The 22,420-nt window shown below is 45.8% G+C and overlaps 1 protein-coding gene across 4 annotated transcripts in view; it reads left to right on the top strand.

Moving 5' to 3' along the window:
* The window catches only part of CCDC77 (coiled-coil domain containing 77), a 305,397-nt gene that overhangs the window by 120,019 nt on the left and 162,958 nt on the right, over positions 1-22,420 (top strand). For all 4 annotated transcript variants that reach the window (XM_029599936.1, XM_029599938.1, XM_029599937.1 and 1 more), the window contains exon 6: positions 13,807-13,879. In XM_029599936.1, the coding sequence (XP_029455796.1) occupies positions 13,807-13,879 (73 nt within the window). The remainder of the gene's footprint in view (positions 1-13,806; positions 13,880-22,420) is intronic.

The raw sequence follows: 22,420 nt of genomic DNA, 5'->3' as shown, positions 1-22,420 counted from the left end.
GAAGGAAACCTGGGTACTCTCTCCTCGAGGGCCTACCTGCTCCTACACCTTGGGTTTTCTGCACCACGGACCTCAGGTCCTGCATCTGCTCAACTTTACAAGAGAAGCTACACCTTGACTACAGCTACCAACTCTGTGAGTACCTCTCCTCTCCAGACTCTGTTTTGCTTCACCCATCAGATTCTCGCTGTACTCTGCTCGCGGACCACTACCTGATCTGTCTCTGTCATTCTACTACTGGGACCTGGGTTCTCGGGTTACCCCGTTCGCGGACCACAACCGGACCCTCGTCTCCCTGCCTGGGTGAGAGCTACCAGACACTTGAACATCCTGTGTCAGGTCTGGATCTATTCCTTGAGGTACTCAAAGTCAACAACCACTGTCTGTCCCTCAGACAGCATCTTTTTCTGTATAATAAAGCTTCCTTCTCCTGTGTCCGCTTACTCGAGTTCAGCCTATCGTTGTGGGAGGAGTCATCGCTGCAATGACCAAGAGTCCACAAAACATGCCACAAACACAACAGATTGCTAACTCCATGGACTCGGCTCAGCTCACAGCACTACAGGCCATTCCTGGTCTGGCCCGGCCCAGCGGATCACCGAGCAACAAATGTCCTTGGAAAATCTGGCGGCCACCTTCAATCAGTTGCACGCACAACTGAAACCTCCGACAGCTTCAGTTAAAGAACCTATATCTCCAGTAGTTACTGTTAGAACTACAGTACCTCTGTCTGCGCCTACACGCTTCTCTGGGAATGCACAATTGTGTAGAGGATTTATTAACCAATGTAGTATGCATTTCTCTTTGCAACCTAACTACTTCCCCACAGCTATCACTAAGACCACCTATATCTTATCATTGCTTGATAGAAGAGCCCTGGCCTGGACTTCACCACTATGGGAATGCAGTGACCCGATATTGAGTGACTTGACAGGCTTCTTGGATCTTTTCAAGTCTGTATTTGTCGACCCAGCTCGTCAAACCGTTGCAGGATCCACCCTGCTACATCTCCAGCAAGGTAACAAACCTTTACCAGACTATGTGATTGAATTCAAAACTTTATCATCCGAACTACATTGGGACTTGGGATGTCTGCATGCTATTTTCTTGGAAGGTCTCAACTCCCGATTGAAGGACAAATTGGTGGCTCGAGATTTACCCGATACTCTAGAGTCTCTCATGGAATTGGCTGGGAGAATTGACCGCCGCATTCGAGACCGAACTCAAGAGACTAAGAGCCCTCGTAAGCACGTCCCGGGAGGTAATCATCCTAAAGCCTTGCACATTGCTCCTAACCCACCATCTTCTCCTATTGAAGAGCCGAGCCTATGCAACTAGGCCGCAGCCATTTAACTTCAAAGGAGAGACGTTTTCGCAAACGTATGGGGTTATGCATGTACTGTGGTCAATCCGGCCATGATGTCCAGACTTGTCCCATCTGTCCGGGAAACTTGCAGACCTAGGATACGCAGGAGGACTCTTCCTAGGTCCGACTACTCCTACTCCTCCATTATCTATTCCAGTCTCACTTATTTGCGGTAATCTCGAATTTCAAACCCTTGCCCTCGTGGACTCCAGGACCGGAGGAAATTTTATTTTAAAACGCTTGGTGAAACATTTGCAAATTCCTATGCCGCCTATGGCCATGCTACTGCTGCTATCGTCTATACACGGAGATCCACTTCCTGGGGAGGTCTCGCTAACCACACAGCCTGTAGGCCTATGCACCGGAGTTCTACATTCAGAAAACATCTCCTTTCTGGTACTAGAGAAGGCTATGCACCCAGTGGTACTCGGGTTGACCTGGCTACAGAACCACATGCCGCAGTTCAACTGGGCAATGCTGGAACTATCATGATGGGGTCCTGGCTGTCATGGCAGATGCCTTTCAGAAGTTTCTCAAGTGGCCTGTATGCCAACTTACACCATCTTTGCCTGGTCTGCCGCCTCAATATGCTTCATTCCAAGATGTATTCTCGAAACAAGCAGCAGACATATTACCACCTCACAGAGTTTTTGACTGCGCTATTAACCTAAAGCCCAACTCTGAGCCTCCCAAATGAAGGGTTTATCCCCTTTCGTCCGCAGAGACTAAGGCCATATCAGCCTATATACAAGAAAACCTCCAAAAGGGATTCATCAGACCCTCTAAATCCACGGCTGGCACAGGATATTTCTTGGTTGAGAAGAAAGATGGCACCCTTCGTCCTTGCATTGATTACAGAGATCTGAATCACATTACTATCAAAGACCGCTATCCCTTACCGCTAATATCGGAATTGTTTGACAGGCTTCAGGGAGCCAAGATATTCTCTAAATTGGACCTTAAGGGGGCTTACAGTCTGGTGCGGATCCGTTCAGGAGACGAGTGGAAAATAGCTTTTAACACCCGCGAGGGACACTTCGAGTATCTCATCATGCCTTTCAGCTTGAGCAACGCACCAGCAGTGTTTCAAAATATGATGAACGACATCCTACGTAATCTCCTATATCAGTGTGTAGTGGTGTACCTTGACGATATCCTGATCTTCTCTCAAGATCTGCAAACACACCAAGAGAAGAAAATGGGATAAAGCATAAACGTTGGCAAGTTAAATGTAAGACATTGATAAGACAGGCTAAGAAAGAATTTGAAAAGAAGTTGGCTGTAGAGGCAAAAGCTAACAGTAAAAACTTTTTAAAATATATCCGAAGCAGAAAGCCTGTGAGGGAGTCAGTTGGACCTTTAGATGATCGAGGGGTTAAAGGGGCACTTAGAGAAGATAAGGCCATCGCGGAAAGATTAAATGATTTCTTTGCTTCGCTGTTTACTGAAGAGGATGTTGGGGAGGTACCCGTAATGGAGAAGGTTTTCATGGGTAATGATTCAGATGGTCTGAATCAAATCACGGTGAACCTAGATGATGTGGTAGGCCTGACTGACAAACTGAAGAGTAGTGAATCACCTGGACCGGATGGTATACACCCCAGAGTTCTGAAGGAACTAAAAAATGAAAATTCAGACCTATTAGTAAAAATTTGTAACCTATCATTAAAATCATCCATTGTACCTGAAGACTGGAGGATAGCAAATGGAACCCCAATATTTAAAAAGGGCTCCAGGGGCGATCTGGGAAACTACAGAACAGTTAGCCTGACTTCAGTGCCAGGAAAAATAGTGGAAAGTATTCTAAACATCAAAATCACAGAACATATAGAAAGACATGGTTTAATGGAACAAAGTCAGCATGGCTTTACCCAGGGCAAGTCTTGCCTCACAAATCTGCTTCACTTTTTTGAAGGAGTTGTTAAACATGTGGATAAAGGTGAACCGGTAGATGTAGTATACTTGGATTTTCAGAAGGCGTTTGACAAAGTTCCTCATTAGAGGCTTCTAGGAAAAGTAAAAAGTCATGGGATAGGTGGCGATGTCCTTTCGTGGATTGCAAACTGGCTAAAAGACAGGAAACAGAGAGTAGGATTAAATGGGCAATTTTCTCAGTGGAAGGGAGTGGACAGTGGAGTGCCTCAGTGATCTGTATTGGGACCCTTACTTTTCAATATATTTATAAATGATCTGGAAAGAAATACGATGAGTGAGAGAATCAGATTTGCAGATGACACAAAATTGTTCAGAGTAGTTAAATCACAAGCAGATTGTGATAAATTGCAGGAAGACATTGTGAGACTGGAAAATTGGGCATCCAAATGGCAGATGAAATTTAATGTGGATAAGTGCAAGGTGATGCATATAGGGAAAAATAACCCATGCTATAATTACACAATGTTGGGTTCCATATTAGGTGCTACAACCCAAGAAAGAGATCTAGGCATCATAGTGGATAACACATTGAAATCGTCGGTTCAGTGTGCTGCGGCAGTCAAAAAAGCAAACAGAATGTTGGGAATTATTAGAAAGGGAATGGTGAAGAAAACGGAAAATGTCATAATGCCTCTATATCGCTCCATGGTGAGACCGCACTTTGAATACTGTGTACAATTCTGGTCGCTGCATCTCAAAAAAGATATAATTGCGATGGAGAAGGTACAGAGAAGGGCTACCAAAATGATAAGGGGAATGGAACAGCTCCCCTATGAGGAAAGACTAAAGTGGTTAGGAGAAGAGACTGCTGAGGGGGGATATGATAGAGATGTTTAAAATCATGAGAGGTCTAGATGTGAATCGGTTATTTACTCTTTCGGATAGTAGAAAGACTAGGGGGCACTGGGGCACATTTAAAACTAATCGGAGAAAGTTCTTTTTCACTCAGCGCACAATTAAACTCTGGAATTTGTTGCCAGAGGATGTGGTTAGTGCAGTTAGTATAGCTGTGTTTAAAAAAGGGTTGGATAAGTTCTTGGAGGGAGAAGTCCATTACCTGCTATTAAGTTCACTTAGAGAATAGCCACTGCCATTAGCAATGGTATCATGTAATAGACTTAGTTTTTGGGTACTTGCCAGGTTCTTATGGCCTGGATTGGCCATTGTTGGAAACAGGATGCTGGGCTTGATGGACCCTTGGTCTGACCCAGAATGGCATTTTCTTATGTTCTTATGTTCTTAAGAGGATATTAAGAAAATACTAAAGAGGTTGTGTGAGACTCATCTGTACGCGAAACTTGAGAAATGCGAATTTCTTAAGGAATCTGTACCATTTCTGGGTTACATCATCTCCAAGATGGGTTTTCAAATGGACCCCCAGAAACTAAAGAATATTCAAGACTGGCCTCAACCCACAGGCCTAAAGACTTTACGCCGCTTCCTGGGCTTCACGAACTACTACCGTTCCTTCATTAAGAACTTGTAGTGTTTGTGAGGTGGTAGTGTGGATTCTTGGGCTCTGCGGAGTTGGATACTTCCACGGGGAGGAGCCCCGAGGGGAACCGCAGAGCAGGCTAGACTCGATACACAGGGACACCGAGGTTCAGACTTTATTACACAGCAATGGTGCTGTCCGTGGAGCGGACAGTAGCAGGTATAGAGATCCAGCAGGAGATCACCCAGATATCCTCGGCGGCGGAGGTCAGTCTCTGTCTTGATAGTCAGAAGAAGCAGCGTATTGGCATGGGGCAGAGCCCGGATGTAGGGACGCCAAATAGTAGCTGAGCAGAGACAGACTTGATAGAACTTGTACTCACTGCCTGAAGAATGCTGTATGATGGTAAGGTCTCGGTGGTAGTTGGTGATCCAATGCAGGAGCCAGGATGGAAGAGCTGGGCCCTCGAGGAGCGAGTACCCAGAGTCCAAGTCAGGCACCTGTAAGACAGCAAAAGAGGGCCCCCGAGGAGCGGGTACCCTAGAGTAGGTTAGGTAAAGCTTTGTAGTCGCAACTGGAAGCAGCAGAGTAGCGTAGATGGAGACAAGTCCGATCCTTGCTAACTCAAATAGCTAGCAAACTAAATGAGGCTTTATACATGGAGCATGTGACGTCACCCCGAGGGAACGCCTCTGAGGTTTGCGCCATTACGTGCATTTAGACGTGGGTGGCGTGCGCGCGCACACCCTAGGAGGCTCTTGGGAACAACATGGACGCCATCGTCAGAGCCTCTCCGGGGAGACTGGAGAATGCGGCAAGGAGACGCGGAGGCAGCCATCTTCCCAAGGCTTGAGGAGAGAGGCGAAAAAAAGGTAAGACACAGAGGTCGAAGCCGTCTGAGACCGGTCGCAACAGAACTATTCCTCATTGACAGTTCCACTCACAGCCATGACCAAGAAGGGAGCTAACCCAGCCAAATGTTCTTCGGAGGCAGTATCAGCCTTCCAGATCCTCAAAGAAGCCTTTCAGAAGAAACCTTGTCTCCACCATCCAGACCCGCATCGCCTGTTCATAGTCTAGGTCGACGCTTCTGATGTCTGCGTGAGAGTGGTCTTAAGTCAGTACAGCAAATCCAATGTACTCCATCCTTGTTCCTTCTTCTCGCCCTGAAAACACTTATGAGATCGGAGACAAAGAATTGCTCGCTATAAAACTGGCCTTTGAGGAGTGGTGTCTCTGGCTGGATGGTGCTCAACATCAAATTCTAGTATTTACCGATCACAAAAACTTGAAGTATCTTCGACATGCTCAACGGCTCAATCACAGACAGGCTAGGTGGTCACTGTACTTCAACAGGTTTGATTTCCTGCTAAAATACGTCCAGGAGACAAAATCGTACGAGCAGACGCCCTCTCAAGATCCTTCTCCCCAGAAGATCTGCCGGATGAACCTCTGCATATCATCAACCCCGAAAAGGTGATTCTTGCAGCCACAAATACTATACCTCCTGGGAAGACTATTGTGGCCCGGAACCTGAGGAAGACATTATTGAGATGGGTACATGACTCTTGCTTGGCTGACCACCCTGGACAGAGCCGTACACTTACCATGCTTCAACGATACTACTGGTGGCCAACAATGAAGGAAGATGTGCAAGCTTATGTATCTTCCTGTGCTACCTGTGCAAAACAAAAACCTCCTACTGGACATCTCTGGGGTCTCCTACAACCTCTGCCAGTTTCAGATGAGCCTTGGACACATATAGTGACTGACTTTGTTGTAGATTTACCACTCTCCAATGGGAACAATACAATTTGGGTCACCATTGATCGATTCTCTAAAATGGCACATTTTGTGGCTCTACCAGGCTTACCATCTGCTGCTGAACTTGCAAAGCATTTTGTCAAGCATATTTTCCGCCTCCATGGGATGCCTAAACACATCTTGTCCGACAGAGGTGTTCAATTCAGCGCAAAATTCTGGAAAGCTCTTTGTCAAAAATTTGACATATCCCTGGATTTAACCTCTGCTTATCACCCACAGTCTAATGGACAAACCGAAAGGATGAATAGAACGCTTAAACAATTCCTGCGGTCTTATGTGGGTTCAAGATAAAACGACTGGGCAGAACTTTTATCATGGGCAGAGTTCGCCATAAATTCCCATTCTGCCACATCCACAGGATCCACTCCATTCCAAGTCGTCTACGGTCGTCAACATCTACCTCCTCTGCCGCTACCCTTATCTGTGGCTTCACCAGCAGCTCAGACCACTGCAGTGGAGTTACGCAAACTCTGGGGAGAAAGTAAAGAACTGCTTCTTAAAGCAGGCCTAAGAGCCAAGAAGACCTATGATGCTCACCTTAGGAAGGCACCTCAATTTCAACCTGGAGACAAAGTCTTGTCTAGTACCAAATTCTTCTGCCTCAAGCTGCCTTCGGCACGTTTTACACCTTGCTATGTCAGACCCTTTGCTATTCTCCGACACTTGGGGAATCTAACGCACAGCCTGAAACTTCCTCCATCCATGAAAATACACAACGCCTTTCATGTGACTCTGCTAAAGCCACTTATACTCTGAGTTTTCTAAAAAGACTCCGGAACCCACTGATCTGGATGCTGAAGAAGATATAGAGTACAAAGTTGATGACATCTTGGATGTTCGCAAGAGAGGCAAGACTTGGGAGTATCTCATCCCCTGGGAGGGATATGGACCAGAGGATAATTCATAGGAACCACTTGTCAACATCATAACCAAGGACATGATCCGTCGTTTCCATCAGACGCATCCTTAGAAACCCAAACCTCCAGGAAGGAGGCCTGGAGGGGGCCCTTTGAAAGGGGGTACTGTTGCGTCCGTCGGTCGCAGACGGCTGTGCCCTCTCTGCCTCACCTCTTTTCTTCCTCTCTTCTCTCCTCTGGGAAAGATGGCTGCCTCCGCTGCTGATTGCCGATTTCTCCAGCATCCCCGGACCAGCATGGGTGATTGCATTTGCCATGTTTCCTCCTGAGGATTCCTAGGGTGCGAGTGCGCGTGCCACCCACGCTTTTGAATTCGTCATGACGGGAACCTCGGGGGCGGCCCCACTGCATGACGTCACTACCTCCGGGTACTTAGCATCCGATTTCCAACATTGCTTCGAGTTAGCAAGGATTATGGTCCAGCTACTTCTGACCGCTTCTAAGCTGCCCGTTTGGAACACCGCTTCCTACCCTCCGGGGTATTCGCTGCCTCCTGGAAGTTCTGGGTACCCGCTCCTCAGGGGCTCTTCCGCTTCCATCCACCCTCCGGGGTTTGCCTCGCTCTAACTACTCAGGACACCCGCTCCTTAGGGGTCTTGTCTGTTCTTCTTCAGGAACCCTGCCGGAAGGAAACCTGGGTACTCGCTCCTCGAGGGCCTACCTGCTCCTACACCTTGGGTTTCCTGCACCACGGACCTCGGGTCCTGCATCTGCTCAGCTTTACAAGAGAAGCTACAGCCTTGATTACAGCTACCAACTCTGTGAGTACCTCTCCTCTCCAGACTCTCTGTTTTGCTTCACCCATCAGATTCTTGGCGTACTCCGTTCGCGGACCACTACCAGATCTGTCTCTGCCATTCTACTACTGGGACCTGGGTTCTCGGGTTACCCCGTTCGCGGACCACTACCGGACCCTCGTCTCCTGCCTGGGTGAGAGCTACCCGACACTTGAACATCCTGTGTCAGGACTGGAATCATTCCTTGAGGTACTCAGTCAACAACCACTGTCTGTCCCTCGGACAGCATCTTTTGCTGTATAATAAAACTTCCTTCTCCTGTGTCCGCTTACTCAAGAGTTCAGCCTATCGTTGTGGTTCCCCACGGGGCCTCTCCCCATGGGAGGAGTCATCGCTGCAACGACCAAGAGTCCACAGAACAATAGGTTTTCCTCCAAAAGAAATTTCTCACCAGAGTCTGTTCATTTTTTGCACCAGGTCTTTTGTTTGCTCCAGAGATTTGATGAGGAAAGAGCAGCTTCTTTCTTACAGCTCAAGGCTCATTGCACTACTCTTCCTGCACAAGGTGGCAGCTAATTGGGCCAAGTTGGTGTCAGAGCTGTTCACTTTAATACTATATGAAAATTCAGTTTCTAATTAAACTAGTTTCTAATTAAACTATTGCAATGACTAGTTAATGCAACCAATAGTTGACAAAAAATGTCTCCATCAATTAAATTAAGTTGTTATAAGCAATTAAAATGTTTTTCCTTTATTATTAAATCATGACTGTATTAATATTTTTTGTTTTGAAATAATTTTATTAAAGATTTTTATAGAAGGGAAAGACCTCAGTACTGGCAAGGAATCTGATTTATACAGAAACTGATTGGCTAGTCATTGCAATCACCAGTCTTATAACCTCCTTTTTTTAAACTTTTTTTTTTAAACCTTATTTCTTGAATCTTCCGTGTGTTATTTTAATGCTGTTGAATCAAGAATTTAATTAGTGAACAACTTCAGAGTCATGGACTTGAGCATGAAACAGCAAACTGTTTTAAGCTATGCCGCCTGACTATGACAATGCCACTGGCCTCTGTCCATGAGGAAAACCCGGTTATACACAGCTGTGGAGGAGGGGGAACAATCATCTGAAGATGAAATGACTTTTTTATCTTGCAAATGAATTTGCTTTTTATTTTGCTTGTAACTACATCTCTCAGGCTATCTGTCTAGGCCAGAAGATTCCGGTATGGAATCCTGTTGTTCAGGAGGTCTATAAGTTAAGCTGCACCTTAACCAGGGTGGAACCAGACTGCTGGCGCTAACCTTCAAAAAGGAGATAGAGCAGCTTTTAAACTAGAACAAAGGGGAAAGCCGACAGTAGCTCAGCAGCGCGTGGTTCGGAGAGAGGTATCTTCAAAGGATACTAATGATGCATTAGAATTAGGGCATCCTGACAGTGAGGTTCCAATAATTAGAAAAGTAGTCCAAGTGCCTGTAACTAAAAACTCATCTGAGTTAAAAAAAATTCTAACTTATCCCTATCAATTAAAAAGCAGAATGGAGATACAAACAAAAAACAAACTTTGAAATGTTTGTATGCTAATGCCAGAAGTCTAAGAAGTAAGATGAGAGAATTAGAATGTATAGCAGTGAATGAGGACATAGATTTAATTGGCATCTCAAAGACATGGTGGAAGGAGAACAACCAATGGGACAGTGCTATCCCGGGGTACAAATTATATCGCAATGAAAGAGAGGAGCACCCGGGAGGCAGTGTGACGCTTTATGTCCGAGATGGCATAGAGTCCAACAGGATAAACATCCTGCATGAGACTAAATGCACAATTGAATCTTTATGGGTAGAAATCCCTTGTGTGTTGGGGAAGACTATAGTGATAGGAGTATACTACCGTCCACCTGGTCAAGATAGTGAGACTGACAGTGAAATGCTAAGAGAAATTAGGGAAGCTAACCAAATTGGTAGTGCGATAATAATGAGAGACTTCAATTACCCCAATATTGACTGGGTGAATATATCAATGGGACACGCTAGAGAGATAACGTAGCAGATGATCTCGTTAAGCCTCTTCTACATTGATGGCTTCTTCCATGGCAGTTTGACTGCAGTTGCCGTTATGTCAATGGATGGCAAATATGTATTCCAAAATCTGTCTAAGCAAGCTCCTTTTCAAGGGAAAGTAGTTATTTGAAGAAGACTTAGAAATGTTCTTTAAGTTGGCCACGACAGCCATGGTACAGTTACCTCCTGCACCTCTCCAGCGACACACCAATGCGACTTCCACATCGACCGGATCTCCTGTTGCAGGACCAGGGAGCTCTTTTACATCCACTGCATTTATCCCTCCACTTAACAGCGTGGAGATTGACAGGTGGTTACTAACAGAACAAAACGTATCCCGTAACGCTCAACGTATCCTACTAGAATCTAGGAAACCCTCCACCCGACGCAATTACCATTACAAATGGAAGAGGTATACCACATGGTGTGTAGCCCAGCACATATCACCTATAGATTGTTCACCGCAACAGTTGTTGGACTATCTTCATACCTTATTCGAAACAGGCTTAGCCACGGCTTCGATTAGAGTTCACCTCAGTGCCATCGTGGCCTACCACAGGCCATATAATCAAGGCACTATAGCAGCTCATCCTTTGCTTGCACGTTTCCTCAAAGGACTATTACACATTAGACCCCCCACTGCCAAACCAGCGATTCCTTGGAATATCAACAAGGTCTTAGAACAACTAATGCTTTCCCCTTTTGAACCAATGAAATCGGCGCATATGAAATTCCTTACATGGAAAGTTGTATTCCTAGTAGCAGTCACCTCAGCTAGACGGGTCAGTGAACTGCAAGCACTGGTACACTATGAACCATACTTACAATTCTTTCATCAAAAAGTGGTACTTAGAACGCACCCCTCCTTCTTACCGAAGGTCATTTCTCAATTTCACCTTAACCAAAGTATAGAAATACCGACGTTTTTTCCAAAACCCCATACAACGCCTAGAGAAACGTTGCTTCACATCCTGGACTGTAAAAGGGCGCTAGCTTACTACAGAAATAGGACGACCTCTTCAACACGTCCATCGCAACTGTTTCTATCCTTCGATCCTAAGGCACCAGGACTACCAGTCTCGAAACGTACCATATCCAGCTGGATAGTCCAATGTATTCAATTCTGTTACGACAAACAAAATAAGCTTCTTTCGCACAAGCCAAAGGCTCATCAGGTTCGTGCCCTGACGACGTCATGGGCTCACCTCAAGAACATACAATCCATAGACATTTGTAAGGCGGCTACTTGGACTTCCTTACACACGTTTACTATGCATTATTGCCTAGATCAACAAACTTCAGCAGATGCAAGTTTAGGTCAAACAGTCCTGCAATCTGCAACAGAGCATACCAAGTGATTGCCACACTCTGTCATCACGTTTAAAAAAAAAAAAAAAAAAAAAAAAGATTAATAATAATACTAAACGTGATTGGGAGCTTGTGACTCCCATGACAGCATGGCTAATTCAGCCCTGCTATCGACGGGAAAAGACAAGTTTGTTTACCGTAAACGTTGTTTCCGTAGATAGCAGGATGAATTAGCCATGAATTAGCCATGCTGACCCACCCTCCTCCCTGGCAATCACATACTACTTCATACCATTACTGCTTAATCACAGACTGAGGAGAATCGGTACTTCCTGCGCGGGAACACATGCGCAGCCGCAGAGGATACAAAAACCAACCTCTGCTTTATCAAGCTCCGCCTCCCGGACCTGATGGACAGATCCCATGACAGCATGGCTAATTCATCCTGTTATCTACGGAAACAACGTTTACGGTAAGCAAACTTGTCTTTATCTGCTAATTCCTGTTACTCTTATGACATGATTTTGTTCCTGGTTTTATTTTTTTTTTTCAGGATATCTGTCCATATCTAAGAAGATCTTCCTCCCAATTTTGAAGTTTTTAAACAAGTTGAATGTTTGTCATGTTTAGTGCTTTGTCATAGGAATATGGGTTTTCTCTGTGCTGCACATCCCTAAGTAGTGGCAATGTCACAAAGAAAGCTGTGTGCTCTGCTGCCATCTGCTGGTAGGGGGCCATAACCCACTTGTCTGAACTGGTGTAATAGATAATAAAAGTTCTCCTTCCTTATAGAGCCTTTTCAAAACTGTCCACGATACACAATTTGTGTGCATAACTGGACATGCAGAGATTTATACAATTATTTTATGAATTGAGTGGCGGGTTCATGAAATTCTCCCTATTTCTGCCTGAAAGTATGCACATATGTTATAGTAAACACACACATTTCCAATGCCAGACATTTTACTTTCTCTATCTGTTTTATAAAACTTACAAGTGTATGTTTTAAGTGTATGTTTTAAGTGTATAAAAATATATAACATGTCCAATTTTCTCAGTGGAGAGGGGGTGGGGGGTGGGGAGTGGAGTGCCTCAGGGATCTGTACTGGGACCCATGCTTTACAATATATTTATAAATTATCTGGAAAGGAATACGACGAGTGAGGTAATCAAATTTGCAGATGATACAAAATTATTCAGAGTAGTTAAATCACAAGTGGATTGTGATAAATTGCAGGAGAACCTTGTGAGACTGAAAAATTGGGCATCCAAATGGCAGATGAAATTTAATGTGGATAAGTGCAAGTTATCCCATGCTATAGTTACACAATGTTAGGTTCCATATTAGGAGCTACCACCCAAGAAAGAGATCTAGGCGTCATAGTGAATAATACATTGAAATCGTCAGCTCAGTGTGCTGCGGCAGTCAAAAAAGCAAACAGAATGTTAGGAATTATTAGGATAAAATAGCTTTATCAAGATACTTTTATGTCCCTGTGTTGAAGAAAGAAACTAAAGAGGAAGGTAGTATAGATATTTGGACTCCTTTTGATAGTTCCAATCTTACTGCCTTCTCGCAGGCTTCACAGGATAATATTGCTATTAGAGCTACTCTGGTTGTTATCTTTATATTAGATTTGGATAAGGAACTAGTCCTTTGGCAATATTTTAAGTATGCAGACATTGCTTTCTGTGGATATAAGGTGCAGATTTCTCCGGATGTTTCCCTGGAAACTCAAATGCGCAGGAGATCTTTCTTGCAATTGAAATCTCTGGTTCTTTCCATTGGGGAAACTTTTTTTTTTTTTTTTTTAATTTCCATGCAAATATCTAATAACCCATCAGGGTAATAAGATTATTTTCACTGACTCTGTACATTTGGAAACCTTTATTGTTGATAAATCTTTAGTAAATTAGCATTATTATCTAAATGGAAAGAAGTGGAAAATAGTTTGGGATCAATTATTACTATTTGATCTGCAAGCTGGAGATTAAAAGAAAATTTGTTTTTCCTTTAGTTAATTTTTTTATTGAGTTCCAATGTAAAGAGGACTTTTGTGGGAATGTTTAACCTCTTGCACTTAGGTTTGATTATTTCTCTATTCTGGTAGGACATCTCCTTTTCTTGTTTTATTCTTTGATGTTTAAATGCCAATAAAGACATACATTTAAAAGAAGGCAAACTAGTAAACTCTTAAAGAGTCCTTTTTGTTCTGCAGGTAACTATTCCTCAACGCAGACCCCAGCCTGGTGACCCTTATGAAAGAAAAAATGCACAAGTATCCAAAACAGGTACAAAACAAGTATGAATGATTCCTGCTCAGAGTTGTATAGATGGATACAATAAGATTCTAAGGTGACAAAATAGCTGTGAGTTCTCTCTTCACTTTAACATCAAATAATGGCAACAAATCTCCCATTTTATGGGATACATTTCAAGAAATATCAAATGAGGCAACTGACATGAGAAATTTAAAACTAATTTTTGCACAATGAATGAAAGTTCAAATGCTTCAATTAAATGTTTGAGTTCCAAGTTAGCAAACTGTCAGGCCGATTCAGTATGGTGCGCTCGCGCACCATTAGCCCCTGTCTAGACGCACATTTTCGACGCGTTAATATTACCCCTTATACAGTAAGGGTTAATAGCGCGAGGAAACGCATGTCCAACCCCCCAAAAACTAATAGCGCCCGCAACATGCAAATGCATGTTGATGAGCCTATTAGTTAGTCCCACGAGATACAGAAAGTAAAATGTGTAGCCAAGCCGCACATTTTACTTTCAGAAATTAACGCTTGCCCAAAGGCAGGAGTTAATTTCGGCCGGCACTGGGAAAGTGTACAGAAAAGCAGAAGAAACTGCTTTTCTCTACACCCTCCGACTTAATATCATAGCGATATCAAGTCGGAGGCCCCAAAAATAAAAAAACAAATCTGCCCGCGGGCTGGAAGACGGATGCTCAATTTTGCCGGCGTCCGTTTTCCGAACCCGTGGCTGTCAGCGGGTTCCACAACTGACACCGGTAAAATTAAGCGTCGGCTGTCAAACCCGCTGACAGCCGCCATTTTTGTCAATAAGGAGGCGCTAGAGACGCACTAATGTCCCTAGTGCCTCCTTATTACCGCGGGCCCTAATTTAAATACAGAATCGTGCGCCCAGGAGAGTGGCTGTCCCGCGAATTTTACTGAATCGGCCCATATATAAAATCTCTAATTTTTCTCTGAGCAAAGGCCATATTCCTGTTGGCCTCAAAAGAGCTCTAGTGCAACCTGTGTTTTAAAAAAAAAAAAAAAAAAAGAAGAAAAGTCCTTGGACACTTTATATTTGAAAAATTATGACCCTATCTCGAATCCCCATATTTTTTTTTTTTTTAATTTAAGCAAACATTTAGAGAAAGCTGTACTTAAACAACTTCAGTCTTTCCTAAATGACATTTCGTTTTAGACCACCATCAGTATGGCTTCAGGGCAAGGCAATATACCAAGACACTTTTCTTTTCTCACAGGACAAGCAGGATGGTTGTCCTCACAAATGGGTGACATCGAGGATGGAGCCCAACCACGGAAAACTTCTGTCAAAGTTTCTGGAACTTTGACTGGCCCCTACTGGGCATGCTCAGCATGGCACCAACCCTGCAGCCAGCAGGGGTCCCCTTTCAGTCTTCTTTTTTCCGCGCAGCAGTAGCCACGCGGTGAAGGAGCTCTTACCACATTCCTGACAGGAATTTCTTCACGGACTTCTTTGAAGTAAAATTCGCCCCACAGGGGTCCCTCCTCTATTTAAGTTTAGCCCGCGGTGCCCGGTAAGTTTTTGCCGTTTTTTCCATCGATTACCGTCGACTTTGACCCTTGCAGCCTGCTGGCCGTCGACCGTCCCGTGGCTAAATTTTTGGTCAGTGGCCATCGCGTCAGGTTTCCGTCAGTGCCCAGACTGTACGCGCACCATGTCTATCACAGACCCTCACAGAGTCTGTGTATTATGCTTAGGGAGTGAGCATGATGTCCTGACTTGCACCAAATGTGCCCTTATGACACCAAAAGGTCGCAAAGCCAGGATGGAGAAGATGGGAATCCTTTTCCATGCTCACACTCCGACGCCGTCCATCGCATCGAGGTTCTCGGAACCGGCACCGTCAAAGTCATACCATCGTTGGCAACCTCCCGGTGACCGTCTGCCATAGACGTCTCCACAGCCATCGACTTTCGTCCCTTCCCCCGAGGATCGAGGGGATCGGAGGGAGAAGCAACGCCATCGACATCACAAGTTTCGGACCGTCGAGGAATCAAAGTCATCGACCTCGGTACCGTCCGAGCCTCCACCGAAGAAGTCTCGATCAGAAACGGCACCGTCCACTTCTGTTTCTGAGACACCGAGGCAACCCTCACCCCGTCGGGGTTTGGGAGCTGCGATTCCACCGGTGACGGTGGTCCCTCCGGCTCAGCCTCAGCCTCCCTCTTCCGCGGAGCCGGGTCTCGTTACCCCAGGTCTCCAGGAAGAACTGGACCGGCTGGTCCAGGAGGCCATCGACAAGGCGATGCAACGGTTCCAGATTCCTTCGGCACCGACTCCGGCACCGAGAATAGAACCGGTCACCGACCCGATTACAGCAACTCTGGCACCGCTGCTTTCCCGGATGGAAGCGCTCATGACCGCCCTTCCGGTGATACCTGGGTCACCGACAGCACCGGTGCGCTCCCCGGTGGCAATTTCATCTGGTGGAGAAACACCGTACCGAATTCCTCCTTTGGGAGTGGTTCCATCGATGCCGTGTCGTCCCTTGCCACCAATTCATTCCTCCGGGGCGATACGCACATCGGCTCCACCGATGCTTTCGATGCCGGCACCGATGCCTCCGAAGGTATTTTCGATGCCCCCGGTGATTCCTTCGGGTTTCTCGGAGCCTCAACCAGGACCTTCGGGTATCCAACCCCCTCGTGGTCATACAGGTCAGCAACCTGATCCTTATGACACCTGGGGTGATGATACTTCCACAGACACCGATGATTTACCTTCACCACCCTCGCCTGCTGAAAGCAGAAAGCGTTCTCTCCCTGAGGGACCTTTCTTTCATCAATTTTGTGAAGGAAATGTCGGAATTGGTCCCTTTTCAGCTTCAATCGGAGCAAGATGACAGGCACCAAATGATGGAATTACTCCAATTTCTGGATGCCCCAAAAGTCATCACTTCCATTCCAATTCATCAGGTTTTTCTGGACCTTCTAAAAAAGAATTGGGAAACTCCTGGATCTGTTGCTCCAGTAAACAAAAAAGCTAACTCTACTTACCTGGTACAGTCAGCACCTGGCTTTCAAAAACCTCAGCTAGACCACCACTCTGTTGTGGTAGAGTCAGCTCAAAAGAAAGCTAAAAGAATGAAGCCATACTCATCCATACCTCCTACTAAGGAAAACAAGTTCCTAGATAGTATAGGCAGAAGAGTATATCAAGGGGCCATGCTCATTTCCAGGATAGCTCCTTATCAGCTGTACATGACCCAATACAACAGGGTCATTTTCAAGCAGATACAAGAATTTTCAGATACCTTACCAGAACAATTCCAACAACACCTTCAAACCCTCGTAACTAAGGGATTTGAAGCTGGGAAGCATGAGATAAGAACATCTTATGGCATCTTCGATGCTTCCACTAGACTGTCTGCTACGGCCATCTCAGCAAGACGCTGGGCTTGGCTTAAGTCCTCTGACCTTCGCCCAGAGGTTCAGGACAGGCTCTCTGACCTGCCCTGTTAAGGGGATAATTTGTTTGGTGAGCAAATTCAACAAATAGTTGCTGAATTAAAGGATCATCATGAGATCCTTAAACAGCTCTCATCGATTCCTTCTGACTTCCCTTCTAAACAACCATTTAAGAAGGAACCTAAAAAGTCATTCTTCCGTCCACGGAAGTACTATCCCCCACAAACCAAGTCTAGGTCAACGAGGCTGTATCAAAAACCTCAGCCTCGCCAACCTCGAAAGCAAAAGCCCACAGCAGCTCCGCAACCAGGACCTGCGTCGGGGTTTTGACTTTCACTTAGAGAGCAGATGCCTAATCCCTCTACCAAGCATACCAGTAGGAGGTCGATTAAGCCATTTTACAGAAAAATGGCATCACATCACCACAGATCAATGGGTGCTAGCGATAATTGCACAGGGTTACCATCTAAACTTCCTAACTCTTCCTTCGGACTCTCCACCTCTGCAAGCGTGGAGACTTACCGACCACTCTGTTCTTCTAGAGCAGGAAGTTTCCCTTCTCCTCCAGTCAAACGCTATAGAACCCATTCCACTCTTACAACAAGGACTAGGGTTCTATTCCAGGTACTTTCTGATCCCAAAAAAGTCAGGAGGACTTCGACCAATCCTAGACCTACGGGCCCTCAACAAGTACCTTCACAGAGAGAAGTTCAAGATGGTAACCCTGGGCTCGCTTCTCCCTCTGCTGCAAAGAGGGGACTGGCTCTGCTCTCTAGACCTGAAAGACGCTTATACCCACATTGCGATAACTCAGGCTCATCGCAAATACCTCCGATTTCTAGTAGGCCAAAACCACTATCAATACCGAGTGCTCCCATTTGGCCTAGCATCCGCACCATGAGTTTTCACCAAATGTCTCGTAGTGGTTGCAGCGTTCCTCAGGAAGGAAGGTGTCCATGTCTACCCCTACTTGGACGATTGGTTAATCAGGGCCCCAACCCAGCAAGTCGCTCGGTCTTCCCTGACCCTGACAATTCAAACTCTAATTTCTCTAGGGTTTCTTGTCAACTACGAGAAATCCTACTTAGTCCCATCTCAAACCTTATCCTTCATTGGAGCAGACTTGGACACCTTACAGGAAAAAGCCTTCCTTCCTCATCAACGTGTCCAAACCCTTGTGTCCCTAGGTTGCCAGTTGCAGTCTCAACGCACAGCAACAGCTCGCCAATTTCTCATTCTGCTGGGACACATGACCTCTTCAGTTTGTGACTCCAATGGCCCGTCTGGCCTTGAGAGTCATGCAATGGACTCTGAAATCACAATGGATCCAAGCCACTCAGCCTCTGTCGACCATTGTTTGCATCACCGATGCACTCCGTCTGTCTCTTGCCTGGTGGAAAAATCAATCAAACCTCCTACAAGGCTTGCCCTTTCATCCACCAGATCCTCAAATAATTCTCACCACCGACGCTTCCAACGTCGGCTGGGGAGCCCATGTAAACAGTTTACAAACCCAAGGATTCTGGTCTCTAGAGGAAGCCAAACACCAGATAAATTTCCTGGAGCTTCGAGCAATCCGATACGCTCTCAGGGCTTTTCAAGATTGCCTATCAAATCACATAATCTTGATTCAGACGGACAACCAGGTGGCCATGTGGTACATCAACAAGCAGGGAGGCACAGGCTCCTTCCTTCTCTGTCAGGAAACTGCACAGATTTGGGCAGAAGCCCTCTCCCGTTCGATGTACCTCAGGGCCACCTACTTGCCGGGGGTGGACAATGTCTTGGCAGACCGGCTGAGCCGTGTCTTCCAACCACACAAGTGGTCACTCAATCCCTTGGTAGCGACCTCTCTTTTCCAGAAATGGGGTTATCCCCACATAGACCTCTTTGCGTCCCTCAGAACCACAAAGTGGACAATTACTGCTCTCTCATTCGGAGTCAGCACTCTCGGCCCAGGGAATCATTCTTCCTAACGTGGACAATTGGTCTGCTGTATGCATTCTCTCCACTTCCTCTTCTGTCGAAGACTCTCGTGAAGCTACGTCAGGACAAGGGAACCATGATCCTGATAGCACCGCACTGGCCTGCCAAGTGTGGTTTCCTATACTCCAGGATCTCTCCATCCGCAGACACATTCCCCTGGGAAAGGACCCGCATCTGATCACTCAGAACGACGGATGCCTCCTCCATCCCAACCTCCAAGCCTTGTCTCTGACGGCATGGATGTTGAAAGGTTAGTCCTTCAACCACTTAACCTTTCGGATTCAGTTTCTCGTGCCCTGATCGCTTCGCAAAAGCCTTCCACAAGAAAATCTTATTCTTATAAATGGAAAAGGTACACATCATGGTGCACTTCTCAGTCCCTTGATCCCCTTTCCTGTCCAATTTCTAAATTTTTGGACTATCTTTGGCATTTATCAGAATCAGGTCTAAAGACCTCTTCCATTAGAATGCATGTCAGTGCGGTAGCTGCCTTCCATAAAGGTATTGGGGGTGTCCTATTTCAGTACAACCCCTTGTAACACGCTTTCTTAAAGGCTTGCTCCATTTGAAGCCTCCACTACGTCCTCCGGCCCCATCTTGGGACCTTAATCTGGTTCTTGGTCACCTTATGAAACCACCTTTCGAGCCTCTTCACTCCTGTGACCTAAAATATCTCACATGGAAAGTGATTTTTCCTTTTGGCTATCACTTCAGCTCGCAGGGTTAGTGAGTTACAGGCCCTAGTTACCTATCCGCCTTACACTAAACTCCTGCAGGACCGGGCGGTACTCCGCACTCACCCAAAATTCTTACCTAAGGTAGTTTCAGAGTTTCATATTAATCAATCCATCATACTACCTATTTTCTTTCCCAGGCCCCACTCCAACACCGGGGAACAGACTCTGCACACCCTCGACTATAAGCGGGCTCTAGCATTCTATCTAGACCGTACAGTTGCCCACAGGAAGAGCACTCAGTTATTCGTCTCTTTCCATCCCAACAAGTTAGGGCAACCTGTGGGTAAGCAAGGTCTTTCCTCCTGGTTGGCGGACTGCATCGCTTTTTGCTATCAGCAAGCTGGCATTCCTTTTCAAGACCGTGTTAAAGCACACTCTGTGAGGGCCATGGCGACTTCAGTAGCACACCTTCGATCGGTGCCGCTTCCTGACATCTGCAGGGCTGCTACCTGGAGTTCTCTCCATACATTTGCAGCCCACTACTGCTTGGAGAAAGCCGGAAGACAGGATTCCATCTTCGGCCAATCTGTCTTGCGTAACCTTTTTCCAACATAACGTACCAACATCCTTCCGCCTACCCGGTGGGGTGTGGATGCCCTCTACCAAATTCCACCCCAGTTGTTGTGCCTGTTGCACGCTGTTGGGTACATTTAGTGCTTGTTCAGACATCCTCAGCTCGGGACTCACCCGTTGGTGAGGACAACCAATCCTGCTTGTCCTGTGAGAAAGCAAATGTTGCTTACCTGATGTAACAGGTGTTCTCACAGGACAGCAGGATGTTAGTCCTCACGAAACCCGCCCGCCGCCCCGCGGTGTTGGGTTCGTTTCTTATTTCGTTTTTAGGCACTGCCTGTAGCTTTCAAACAAGACTGAAGGGGGATCCCTGCTGGCTGCAGGGTTGGTGCCGTGCTGAGCATGCCTTTGACAGAAGTTTTCTGTGGTTGGGCTCCATCCTCGATGTCACCCATTTGTGAGGACTAACATCCTGCTGTCCTGTGAGAACACCTGTTTCATCAGGTAAGCAACATTTGCTATCCCTGTTTGATATATTTAGAAGAGGATCTGACAAAGACCAAACATTTTTCCTAATATTGTTCGATCTCCCAGCAGCATTTGACACCGTTGACTATGAGCTTTTATTAAAAAGGCTTAGAGATGCTGAGGTAGATCTTTAAAAAGTACGCGCAACTGGCGCAAACAAAAGTATGCTGGATTTTATAAGATACGCGCGCCGCCTCAGCATCCCCCGGCATAGGCCGCAGTGCCGGGGGACTCGGGACCACTCTCCCGGCCCGCCCCCGAACCGTCGCCACGCCCCCGGATCCGCCTCGGACCGCCCCCTCACCCGGACACCCCCCCCCGGCTGCCCGACACGCCCCCGGACACGCCCCCTCCCGCCCCTTTTACGAAGACCCGGGACTTACGCGCGCCCCAGGGCTTTGCGCACGCCGGCGGCCTATGCAAAATAGGCGCGCCAGCGCACAGGGCTTTTAATATCTACCCCATTGGTCTTGGTAGTTGTGTACTCAGATGGTTTGAGTCCTTTTTGAAAGGACAATTGCAACAAATAATCATCCATAATTCCAAATCTTCTGTGTTTTGAGGTTAAGACTGGGGTTCCTCATAAGAACATAAGATAAGCCATACTGGATCAGACCAAGGCTCCGTCAAGCCCAGCATCCTGCCTCTCAACAGTGGCCAATCCAAGTCTCAAGTACCTGGGAAGTACCCAAACATTAAATAAATCTCAAGCTACTATTGCTTGTTAATTAATAGCAGTTTATGGATTTTTCCTCTAGGAACTTATCCAAACCTTTTTTAAACCCAGTTACACTAACTGCCATAACCACATCCCCTGGCAATGAATTCCAGAGCTTAACTATGTGCTGCATCCCTGTTTAACATTTACACAGTTCTTATTTGTCAAGTGCTTTCCAGTCTAGACGTTGAATATCGCATCTTTGTGGACGATATTCAGTTTTATATTGCTATTAAACACTCTTTCATTGAGGCCCTGAGAAAGATTTGATTGGCAACTCTTAAAAATTGGCTAACAAATAATAAATTATCATTGAACATGGGAAAGACCGCAGTTTTATATTTTGCAAAATACCCCCCAGATGAATTACCAAAGCATTTATCTGTGGAATGAATTCAGATACCCATCTCTAATCAGGTTCGGAATCTTGGTTTTATAATGGCTTTAGCGCACTCTCTTCATCCCCAAATTAATAAGATGGTCAAAAATGTCTTTTTTAAGCTATGCATGATTTGTAGATTACGGCCTTTTTTAAAATGAGTACAACAGTGACTTATTCCTTTGTCTGGCCATCTTTAGATTATTGTAATGTTCTATATTTAATATCCATAAAGAGGCATTACTGCACAATGTAAATAATTTACCTCTGTAAAG

This window comes from Rhinatrema bivittatum, chromosome 4 (genome assembly GCF_901001135.1).
Source record: "Rhinatrema bivittatum chromosome 4, aRhiBiv1.1, whole genome shotgun sequence".
Classification (NCBI taxonomy): domain Eukaryota; kingdom Metazoa; phylum Chordata; class Amphibia; order Gymnophiona; family Rhinatrematidae; genus Rhinatrema; species Rhinatrema bivittatum.
Note: the sequence above shows the minus strand (reverse complement) of the source record. Positions and strands in the feature narration are given on the sequence as shown.